At 25.2% G+C, this 12372-nt stretch overlaps 3 protein-coding genes across 3 annotated transcripts; all 3 read left to right on the top strand.

Moving 5' to 3' along the window:
* The first annotated feature begins 1251 nt into the window (after nt 1-1251).
* LOC137827938 (uncharacterized) lies at nt 1252-2382 on the top strand. The gene is made up of 2 exons (XM_068634317.1): nt 1252-1893; nt 2302-2382. Exons 1-2 carry the CDS (start codon nt 1252-1254, stop codon nt 2380-2382), a joined length of 723 nt encoding a protein of 240 aa, XP_068490418.1.
* A 2313-nt stretch (nt 2383-4695) lies between these two features.
* LOC137827939 (uncharacterized) lies at nt 4696-5548 on the top strand. Its single transcript, XM_068634318.1, has 2 exons — nt 4696-5316; nt 5468-5548. The coding sequence occupies exons 1-2, from the start codon at nt 4696-4698 to the stop codon at nt 5546-5548; spliced, it is 702 nt and encodes a 233-aa protein (XP_068490419.1).
* A 4588-nt stretch (nt 5549-10136) lies between these two features.
* Nucleotides 10137-11893, top strand: LOC137827940 (uncharacterized). Its single transcript, XM_068634319.1, has 2 exons — nt 10137-10772; nt 11813-11893. The coding sequence occupies exons 1-2, from the start codon at nt 10137-10139 to the stop codon at nt 11891-11893; spliced, it is 717 nt and encodes a 238-aa protein (XP_068490420.1).
* Nucleotides 11894-12372: the final 479 nt, after the last annotated feature.

Raw genomic sequence — 12372 nt, forward strand, 5'->3', positions numbered from 1 at the left:
ATTTAAATACTAAATAAAACAAGCATTTTAATAAAAACGCAATTAAGTATATTTAGATTTATGGAATGCTTAAATTTTAATTAATTCATTATATATTTACTAGTTAAACTTACTACTATCATAAAATAATGTTTTCATTCGTTTTATCCATTTTTATTTTTTCAGTTGTAATTAGATGGATTTTTTTATTATTATTCTACTAAATGGAATATCTAGTTCTTGATTTTTTTTCACTTATTGAAAATGTAAAGAGTCGTTACGTTCAAATAATTAATAAAAATGGATTGCAGAACCAAAAGTCTCTTTAAATTTGACAGATAAAAGAATAATTAATACAAACCTATTTCACATCAACAAATTCTTATAATAATTAATTGAGAAATAATCAACAATCAATAACAAGATTAGTAACTCCAAGGAGAAACTGCGCATGTGAGATATGAAGTTATTTTAAGTTTTTGATATGTAAAATAAATTAATTATGACAATAATTGTTATTGATAACGAAAAGACGTATATAACAATTTACTTGAATTTCGTCTCAAAAGATTCTTTTGACCCATTAGTTAAGAAAATTATATCATCCTTAAAAAAATACTAACTTGACAATTTATTTTAATAATATATATATATATATATATAATTAAAATAATAACCCATTATCCATTTATAATGGATTGTCAAAATAGTTATTTTTTTTTTCTCTGTCCATAATATTATAATATTCTTTTAACAATAAGTTTTTCAAAAAAAAACTAAAATCTACAAAATATCAAAACAAAAATTCCATAAGGTTAGAAAAAATAATTGTAGTTAATTATAAGAAGTGAACTTTAAACTTAATTTAATCTTATAAAATTGATTAAATTTAAATTGATTTATATACTAAAAAATATTCTGATATATATTTATGGATAATTTGTGATAAATTTTTTTTGTAAGAATAGACTATATGACTTATCTTATAGTGTGCATTTTTCATAACTCAACTTCAGTAAAATGAATCTATAAGATAAGTTTAGTTTTGCATCCATACGAAAAGACTAAATTTTAACCAGAGAGAAAGTTATGTTAAAAAAAGAGTCATTCATACGAAAAAGTAACTATACATAGTGAATATAAAGAGTTAGAAACGATTATGCTGTTTCAGTTGCTGGAGTATTTAACAAGCACTGAAACAAAACCTTCATTGAACATCTATATATATAAGAGCTGTGAGATAGTATATTATTATATCTAAGTTCTAACACCATGGAATCTTCTTCTTCTTCTTCCTCCAAATTGACTCTGAAATTGCTTATCGACTCAAACCGTGACAAGGTTCTCTTCGCTGAAGCATCAAAACCTGTTGTCGACTTTCTCTTTAACTTGCTCTCCTTGCCTATGGGCACTGTCATAAGGATTCTGAACAAGGATCACATGGTTGGAAGCTTAGGCAATCTCTACCAAAGTGTTGAAAATCTGGATGAAACTTACATGCAACCAAACCAGCAGAAGGATCTTCTCTTGAGGCCGAGTGCCGCCATCGCTTCATCGCAGATCTCCGGTCTTCTTCCTTCCGTTGATGACAGTTCTTTCAACTTCTCCGCCACTACACTGTTGTACAGGTGCCCAGGTCACGTTGGTCACGTCACACGTGATAACTGCACTCCTTGTCCTGAAGCTAACTGCGGACGAACTATGAACAGTAAAGTGAGTTTTGTTGGTGGCAGTGCAAAGGGTATTTTTGGCGACAAGAGTGGTTTTGTGAAAGAGGTGGTGACTTACATGGTGATGGATGATTTAGTGATTCAGCCAATGTCAAGCATTTCAAGCATTACCTTACTTAACAAATTCAACGTCACTGAGGTTGGTGCCTTGCAAGAGAAGGTCGTCGTGTTGGATATGGAACAGGTATCTCATGTTTATAAATAAATGCTAATATCATTAATTATCTATCTTTAATATATAGTTAAAGGAATATTAATATAAAAGTTAGAGTATACTTAAAAATTTATTTTTTAATATGATACATCTTATAATATAATTAATTAATAATTCTTTGTTTATACTTCCTATTAAACCGTTATCCAACCGTTTAGATTTAGTAAAAATTTCATAACCTTACTAAGTCAACTCTTATGAAACCACGTATAATATATGTATATTACTATACACACGAAGTTTAAGATATATAAAAATCATAAAAATTATATTTTATAAATTGTTTTTTCTAAGATTGAGTTAATTTTAAAGTTTATTATTTAATTTTTTATTTTATAAAATGCTACGTTTATTAATTTGCTTCACATATTTTTACAGGGTGTGAATCTTCTAAAGGTTTCTCTGCAGTCGAAGAAGGTTTTAACTGATGTTTTCCTCAAGAAAAATAAATCGAAGTAAGGTTTCACGTAGTTTAATTAATAATACTTCCTTTCATGTCAACAAAATAAATGGAATTGTTGTCTTGAACAATATAATTATAATATATTTATAATTATGATCCAGAAGTATTCTCTACCTTTTATTTGTTGGAAACTGCCGTATGAATGGTATCATGCATGGAATATGATATTCAACATTTTAAATTGGTTACGAAATAAGGATGTGCTATTTTAATGTATAATTTTAAACTTTAAATTATTTAAACGTATTTTACAATTTGATTGATACTTAGTTTTAAAATTTATGATCTTATAAAATGAGAAGGATATATAATCGTTGAATTCTTATAATGTTGTATTTATTTTGATTTGTTATTTATATATTTTTATCAAAAATAATAATATTTAATAAATATTTAGTAGAAAAATATGCATACTTCTTTATCTACAAATTCTGGTGGTACAATAAAAGAAGAATATGATGAGTTGTTTTAATCAAATGGAAACGGAAAAGGGGTTTAAAATTTCTATTTGCACCCTTTAGTGGTAAGTGCACTCCTCTTTGGTTTTATTGTGAGGACCACCCAAATCTCTATTCCTAGTCGTAATCTTAATTATTATAATTCCTTAATATCTGAAATAAATATTTAAAAGGGTTTCTACAAGGGGTGGCAAAATGGGCGGAAGTCCCGTGGTATTAAATGCATTGAGGATTGACCTTTTCAACTTGTTGACCCACATTAGTCCGTCCTGTATAACCTGTGGTCTGCTTGGGCTAGTAACGGGGCGGACAGAGTTGACCCGCTAGCCCGCAAAAAAAATAAATTGAGTTAGCAACAACAATGGTCTGGTGGAAGAGTCGCAACTTTGAATGAAAGAAAAATAGGTTTTCACTCAAAATACAAAACATTTATGTTCCAAATAACGCACTTTCGTTGCATTGTCGTCGCTCGCTCCACCTGCGCCTCCGTGCAGGTTCGCCTGAAATTATTGCTTTGCTGCATACCATTGTCGCCGCACACTGCTGCCTCCCCTCCTCCTCCACGATTAAAAAAAAAATGCAGAGTCAGTTCGCAATCTTGTCAGCCATGAAAACGAGCTCATATTTTGTAGGGGGTGGACCTACCACTTTGCCGGTCCTTTAGATTCCTTTTATTTTACACAATTCATTTTTAATTTTTTTAATATAATATTGAAATATAACATTTTTAATAATTATTTATTTTAAATTAAAATTTTAATTGTAACCTTTTTTGAAAATTTTAATTTAAATTAAAACAAATGAATCTAATTTCTTATAACTTTACCTTTTAAATAATCTCTTTTAAATTCAAATGTTTTTTCTCAATAAAAACAACATACACAATAAAAAATTACATATAAAAATTTAGAAAATTATTTATTGTATATATTTTACTTTTGATAATTTTATTTTAAAATTTAATAATATATTTTTATTTCAATATTTTGTCAAAAAAAAATACAAGTGTTTTCATTAATATATTAATTTAATAATTGACATTATATTTTAATTTAGTAAAATTATAATCATTATAAATTTTAAAATCACAACTTCAAGACACTAAATTTGAGTATTTAATCGTTTGTAATTTTTATAATACTACTTTGACACCCGTGAAACAAAATATCACCATTAAAAAGATAAAAACATTTACTTTTAGATGTTAAAGAAATCTTGTCCTTTTAATATATATAGAATATATTATTAAAATTGGTTATTAGGTGAGAGAATTTCTTTTTAGACATTTTTATATATAATCATATTATAATTTTTAATATTATTATTTTAGTATTTTTTATATCACTTAATTCTAAATTTAATATTTATTATAAATATTTATTTTTATATTCATCATTATATAAGAGTTGTCAAATCATTTCTTTTCCTTATGATATTATGATATAAGATTTTTCATCAAGTACTCTTAACAATGAATTGCAGAACCCAGAAAAGTCTCTGTAAATTTGACAGATAAAACAATCATTATACATTGGTAAATACAAATAGTTAGAAACGATTACGCTTCCCATTCAATTTTGCAGACTACTTTATTCACTGCTGTATTTTAACATTTTTCATATCATTTAAGAAAAATAATAATTTGATTATTCTTATAATTATATTTTACTCATGTAATAACAGATATATAATAAAACATAAATTTATAAGATTGTATAGAAAATTGTATTGAAAAGTATCATTTTCCTACAATGCATCTCTGCATTTGTATATATATATATATATATATGGCTTAACATTTGGAGACAAGTTATAAGAGCTGTGAGAGAGCATTTCACTATATCTAACACCATGGAATCTTCTTCTTCTTCTTCTTCCTCCAAATTGACTCTGAAATTGCTTATCGACACAAAACGTAACATGGTCCTCTTCGCTGAAGCATCAAAACCTGTTATCGACTTTCTCTTTAGCTTGCTCTGTTTGCCTATCGGCACTGTCATAAGGATTCTGAACAAGGAACACATGGTTGGAAGCTTAGGAAATCTCTACGAAAGTGTTGAAAATCTGGATGAAACTTACATGCAACCAAACCGGCAGAAGGATCTTCTCTTGAAGCCGAGTGCAGCCATCTCTTCATCACAGATCTCCGGTCTTCTTCCTTCCGTTGATGCGTCCAACTTCTACAGGTGCCCAAGTCACCCTGGTCACATCACACGTGATAACCGCACTCCTTGTCCTGAACGTAACTGTGGAAAAGCTATGATCTGTGAAGTGAGTTTTGTTGGTGTCAATGGAAAGGATAGTGGTGGCGACAAGAGTGGCTTTGTGAAAGAGGTGGTGACTTACATGGTGATGGATGATTTGGTGATTCAGCCCATGTCAACCATTTCAACCATAACCTTACTTAACAAATTCAACGTCAAAGAGGTTGGTGCCTTGCAGGAGAAGGTGGTCGTGTTGGATATGGAACAGGTATCTGTCATGTTCATAAAATATTTTATAATATATTAGAATAACATATATTATTTAAGTGTGTATAAATTTTGTAAAATTAAGTTAAGTTTAATTTTTTTTTTTTGTATAAAATGGTTTATTAATTAATTTGCTTCAAATATTTTTACAGGGTGTGAATATTCTGAAGTTTGCTCTGCAGTCGAAGAAGGTTCTGACTGATGTTTTTCTCAAGAATCATAATTCGAAGTAGGGTTTCAGTTAGTTTAATTAATATTATTTTCTTTTGTGTCTATCAGTGCATGGAAATGTAGTCTTGAACTATATAATTATAAGATATTTATAATTATGATCCTGAAATATTCTCTACCTTTTTGTTGGAAACTGCCTTGTAAATGCTAGCATGAATGGAATGATATTCAACGCTTTAAATTGGAAATTAGATTAATATGCATCATTTTAAATTCGTTACGAAAACATTACGTATATATTAAGATGTGCTGTTTTCTTATGTATTTTTGTTTTAAACTTTAAAGTATTTAAATGTTTTTTACAATGTGTTTGATACTTAGTTTTTATTAGTATAGTTATTAGAGTCATATTAATTACAAATAATAAAAATATTTTTTAGTATATAAGTCACTCTAAATTTAATCAATTTTATAAGATTTTTATAAGATTGAATTAGGTTTAAATTTCATTTCATATGAATTTTTTGTTTTATATTTTGTAGATTTTAGTTTTTTGAAAAAACTTATTGTTAAACGAATATTATAATATTATGGACAGAGACAAACAAAAATAACTATTTTGACAATCCATTATAAATGGATAATGGGTATTATAATTAAAATAAATTGTCAAGTTAGTATTTTTTTAAGGATGATATAATTTTCTTAACTAATGGGTGAAAAGAATCTTTTGAGACGAAATTCAAGTAAATTGTTATATGCGTCTTTTCGTTTTCAATAAAAGTTGTTGTCATAATTAATTTATTTTACATCTCAAAAACTTAAAATAACTTGTTATTCTTGGAGCTACTAATCTTGTTATTGATTTTTTATTATTTCTCAATTAATTATTATAAGAATCTGTTGATGTGAAATATGTTTGTATTAATTATTCTTTTGTCTGTCAAATTTAAAGAGACTTTTGGTTCTGCAATCCATTTTTATTAATTATGATGCTACTCCTCATCATGATGCTACGAATATTTCTGTATTTGTTCATCTCACATTCATTTTATTAATCACTTTTATAAAATTAACATACATTTAAAGTTTATCCCTTTATATCTTTATATCATATTGTCATATAAAATTGATTTTAATTAAAAATATTTTGTTGACCTTCAGATCATCATTATCTACTATTGAATCATCCATATTGTATAATTGTATATAAATGAATTATAGTTTCTCTTAAAAAAAATTAAAAACATTTTATATTGTTTAAGTTGGTGTAAACTCAAAATTATAATGTGATTTTATAAGATTGAGTTTGGTTTGAATTCAATTCCTTATTTCTATTTTTTTTCGTGGTTGTATAACAAGGTTCATTAATTAATTTGCTTCAAATATTTTTACAGGTTGTGAATTTTCTAAAGGTTTCTCTAGAGTCGAAGAAGGTTTTGACCGATGTTTTTCTCAAGAATCATATATAATTTGAAATAGAGTTTCATGTAGTTTAATTAGTAATATTTTCTTTTATGTTAACAAAATGCATGTAATTTTAGTCTTCAACTATGTTATTCTAATTAAATATTCACTACAAGAAAAAAGTTTTAATAGAGGTTATTTAGTGCAGGTTAATATAACTTTAGGAATTGATTTAATTAATGGAGGTTTTTTCTAAAACTTCAACAAAAATAACGGAGGTTTTTTAATCTTAGGTAAATTCCAAAGGTTTATTCTAAAACCTTCAGTAAAGTAACAGAGGTTTTTTTAACCTTTATTAATTTCCAAAGGTTTATTTTAAAACCTCCACAAAATAACGAAAGTTTTTTTAACCTTTGTTAATTTACAAAGGTTTATTTTAAAACCTCCATAAAATAACAAAGATTTTTTTAACCTTTGTTAATTTCCAAAGGTTTATTTTAAAACCTTCGTTAAATTCTAAATATTTATTCTAAAATCTCATCAAAATAATAGAGTTTTTTAATTTTTTTAAGTGTCAAAAATTTATTGTAAAACATCAATAAAATATATTTTCTCAATTCTTAATAAATAGATATAATTAAATTTTTTAGTGAGTTTAGCCTAAACTGGTATACATATTTAAATATGCTTTGAACTTAGGTCTTAGAGGTTGATTCATTAATTGAAGTTAGAAGGCACTTCCTTAATTGAAATTATTATTCAATTCTTAAAGATTGTTTTTATGAATTTCAATAAGTAAAAATAAGTTGTGTGTGAAGTGACATTAACTTATCACATATATACATCATCATAATTTATTTTTTGGTTACATTTGCAGTATCAAATTTTAAAGAATCAGACACTGGAAACTATTCATTATAATAATATTAATAATAATATTTATAATAATATTAATAATAATAATAGTATTAATAAATATTAATAATATGAATAATATTAATAAATATTAATAATATGAATAATATTAATAAATATTAATAATATTAATAATAATGTTAATATAATATTAATATGTATAAATTATGTTAATAATAATAAGTAAAATAAAAATGATAATATGACCAAAGAATTTTTCTGGTCTAGTGGTTAACCATTCCCTCCTTACTAGAAGGACTTGGGTTTAAATCCTGGCTGATGTGTTTTCTTTGCAATATTAATTGTTCCCGACGGATGGTTTAGCGAGGGAAACCGCAACCCAGGGTAAACCACTTAACCATTTTTTCTTGTAGTGATTCTCTATTTAATATTATGTATATATAAAGATGTCATATTTTAATATACATATAATTTTAAACTTTAAATTTAAACTTTTTTTTACAATTTGTTTGGTAAAATAGAAAGGATATGTAAACGTTGAATTCTTGATAATGTTATACTTATTGTATTTGTTATTGATATTTTTTATCAAAAGAAATAATATTTAATAAATATAGTATAATATATGCATACTGCTTCTCTACCAAAGTGTCATAATGAAACAAGAACATGAAGAGTTGTGTTAATCAAATGAAAACGGAAATGAAGTTTAAAATTTCTAATTGCACCCTTTAGTGATAAGTACACTCCTTTTCCTACTCGTAGGCTTAATTATTATAATTCCCCAATATCTGAAAAAAAATATTTAAAAGGGTATCTTTAAGATTATTTTTTTTACTATTTTTTTAATATAATAGTAAAATATAACAATTTTAATAATTATTTATTTAATTGAAAATTTGAATTTTAAAAGAATTTGAAAATTAATTTTTAATTAAAAACAAAAAAAATCATATTTCTTATAATTTTACCTTTAAAAATAACCATTTTTTTAATTCAAATATTATTTTCTCAATAAAAACAACCTACACAATAAAAAATTACATATAACAAAATTTTAAATTTTTTAAATTTATTTTTATTTAAAATGTTTTAAAATTTAATAACAAATTTTAGTTCTTATAGTAACGGCTGCGTATATATAATAATTTTTACCTTTTAATATATATAATTTATTCTTTAAATAAATATTATACCCTAGTTTAATAAATAAATTTATGAACAAAATTTTTAGCTTTTATACATTATAGATAAACTAAAATAAATTCATGAACACTAATTTATATTTGGTTTTTATTTGAGCAAGAATTTACTGTTACAAAATTATAATATTATCAATTAGACTCTAAATTAGTGTTTTTATTTTTATATATATAGTAAAATTTATAATAACATTTATAAATTTATATAATATATTAATTCAATAAAATTGTAATTATTATAAATTTATAATTCAATATTACTGAAAAATCATTAAATAAAAACTAATTTTAAATATAAAAAATAATTAGTTGTCATGACTAAATTATAAAACATTTTAAAAAAAAAAAACTTTTTATTTTTAAATTATTTATATTATTGTTAAATAGTTTTTAAATTGGTATTTAATTAATTTAAAAACTATTTAACAATAGAAACTAATTTAAAAATAAAAAAAATTATTTTTTAAAATAATTTCTAATTTAGTAAACTAATTATTTTTTCTCTAAAATTAATTTTTATTTAATAATTTTTTTTACTATATTTATTAGAAATATAATACGATAAATTTTAAAAAATATTTAAAAAATGCCACACGACATAGTCAACTTCATTTAGTGCTTATAAACACACAGATGAAAAATATTTCATGGTAACATAAACAAAATAATTAAACCTATGGTGTGTTTGACACCTTGTAGTTACATAATAATTTGTTAGAATTTACTTTTGACTTCTAGAAAAATAAACATAAATGTATTTGTAACATAATTTCAACTTTAATTCGACTTTATTTTATATATATAGGTATGAACATATTCAAAGACAGTAAATCTAGGTTTTTGATCATTTGTAATTTTTTATAAATCATAATATCTAATAACAAAGAAAATCATGAAAAATATTACATGTGATTTTGACAGTTATAAAAGAAAAGATAAAAACATTCATTTTTTTTATATATAAAATCATAATATATATATATTATTAAACTTGGTTATTAGAAGAGAATATGTCTGTTATGATTATGAAAGTAATATTTTTTATATTTATTTATATGATATCAGATTTTTCATGAAATAGCAATGCGAGGTCATGCATGTATATATATAGATAGATATAGGGTTAAGATTGAGAGATAAGTTAGTTAGGATTAGATCTAACAGCATGGCATCATCTTCTTCCTCCACACTCACTCTGAAATTGCTCATCGACTCAAAGCGTGAAAGAGTCCTCTTCGCTGAAGCATCAAAAGCGGTTGTAGACTTTCTCTTCAACTTGCTCCGTTTGCCCATCGGCACTGTCATAAGGATTCTCAACAAGGATCAAATGGTTCGAAGCTTAGGCAATCTCTACCAAAGTGTTGAAAATCTGGATCAAACTTACATGCAACCAAACCAGCAGAAGGATCTTCTCTTGAAGCCGAGTGCCGCCATCTCTTCATCACAGATCTCCGGTCTTCTTCCTTCCATCGATGGCAGTTCCGGCAACTCCTCCGCCACTGCAGTATTCTACAGGTGCCCCAATCACTATGGTCACATCACATGTGATAACCGCGCTCGTTGCCCTGATTATTATTGTGGACGAAATATGGACAGTAAAGTGAGTTTAATCGGTGGCATTCCAAAGGATAGTGGTGGCGACAAGAGTGGTTTTGTGAAAGAGGTGGTGACTTACATGGTGGTTGATGATTTGGTGATTCAGCCAATGTCAAGCATTTCAACCATTGCCTTGCTTAACAAGTTCAACGTCACGGAGATGGCTTCCTTGCAAGAAAAGGTCGTCGTCTTGGATATGAATAAGGTATATTATGTCTCATGTTTCTCAAATATGCAAATATCATTATCATGTTTAATATGCATTGATTAAGGAAGAGTCTATTTTAAATCATGATTTTCGCTATTTTTTTTAAAAAAATGTTTAAAACTTAATCCTGAATCCTAAATTCTATGAATATCAAAAACATATCTCCATTTTGGCATATCACTTTCTTCTTCCTATTACCTTTTTACTTTTCTTTTTTCTCTCTCATTATTTATTATTATTATTATATTTCTGGATTCTACTGGTATTAATTTTTAAGAGATTCTCGAAAATCTTTGAGAAATTCTTGTTTATATTGGAGATTTGCACAATAAACTACAGATAAGTCCTTACGAATAATGATTTTAATTCGTTTTAAAGCCTAATTACTACATAATTAGTTTTAAAGTCTAATTATTACAGTTAAATCATAAAGTTATCCAAACACTACAAGAAAATCATGAAATAGAAACCATTTTTTAGAAATCAAAATAATTAGTTACAATAGTAACTAAATTTGAAACCATTTTAGAAACTAAAACAAAATTTGGTTTCTAAATTAGTTTTTATTATTGTTAAATAGTTTCTAAATTGGTTGCTAATTAGATACCAATTTAGAAACTATTTAACAATGATATAAACTAATTTAAAAACCAATTTTTTTTTTTAGTTTCTAAAATGATCTCTAATTTAGTTACTATTGCAACTAATTATTTTGGTGTCTAAAAATTGATTTTTATTTCATGATTTTCTTGTAGTAAAATAACATATATTTATGTACAACTTCCATCCTAAAATAAAATTTGTGTAACCTCTATCCTAACCTAAAATTGTGCGACTTTCATCCTAAAGGAAAGTAAAGTTGTTTAGATAATGTAGATTTATTATTTTGATAAAATGTATTTTTTTACTAAAAATTGTAATTTGCAAAAAAATTACACTATTTTATGCAAAAAAACCTAGTTTTTTCTGTCTTTTGTTTCCCTTTCCTAATTGTAAATCATTGTTCGTTAATTTATGTGCTTAATATATTTTTGCAGGGTGTGAATATTCTAAAGGCTTCTCTGCAGTCGAAGACTGTTTTGACAGATGTTTTTCTCAAGAATCAGACTTTCACATAGGGTATCATACAGTTTAATTATTAATATTTTCTTTTATGTCAATAACCAATGCATGGAATTGTAGTCCTCCACTATATAATATATTCACTATTTAAAATTTATGCTCTTATAATTTGAAGAGGATAAATTATATTAACGTTGATTCTTAATAATGTTATACCTATTTTGATTTATTATTGATACTGTTTATAAAAAATATTTAATAAATATTTATATATATATATGCACTTCTTCTCCACAATTCAATTTGTATTTATATTTAATATTGTCAGTTAAAAACCATTTTCTTATGTTTTATTTGGATTAAAGGATTAATTTGAGAGAGTGGAAAAGAAGGGAGAGTGTAGAAAGTTTGTGAGTGATTTAATAGATATAATAAATTTAAAATAATTTAAAATAATTTAATATAAAAAATTTAAAATTTAAAATTAAAATATAAATCTTAAATATTTAATGTCCTATGTAAATAAAAAAATATA

This window comes from Phaseolus vulgaris, chromosome 7 (genome assembly GCF_000499845.2).
Source record: "Phaseolus vulgaris cultivar G19833 chromosome 7, P. vulgaris v2.0, whole genome shotgun sequence".
Taxonomy (NCBI): Eukaryota; Viridiplantae; Streptophyta; class Magnoliopsida; order Fabales; family Fabaceae; genus Phaseolus; species Phaseolus vulgaris.

Excerpts from the sequence above, each read along its gene's own strand:
- LOC137827939 (XM_068634318.1), top strand. The coding sequence starts at position 4,696 with ATGGAATCTTCTTCTTCTTCTTCTTCCTCCAAATTGACTCTGAAATTG. Across the intron at positions 5,317-5,467 it reads TCGTGTTGGATATGGAACAG|GGTGTGAATATTCTGAAGTT; the intron begins GTATCTGTCATG and ends ATATTTTTACAG.
- LOC137827940 (XM_068634319.1), top strand. The coding sequence starts at position 10,137 with ATGGCATCATCTTCTTCCTCCACACTCACTCTGAAATTGCTCATCGAC. Across the intron at positions 10,773-11,812 it reads TCGTCTTGGATATGAATAAG|GGTGTGAATATTCTAAAGGC; the intron begins GTATATTATGTC and ends ATATTTTTGCAG.
- LOC137827938 (XM_068634317.1), top strand. The coding sequence starts at position 1,252 with ATGGAATCTTCTTCTTCTTCTTCCTCCAAATTGACTCTGAAATTGCTT. Across the intron at positions 1,894-2,301 it reads TCGTGTTGGATATGGAACAG|GGTGTGAATCTTCTAAAGGT; the intron begins GTATCTCATGTT and ends ATATTTTTACAG.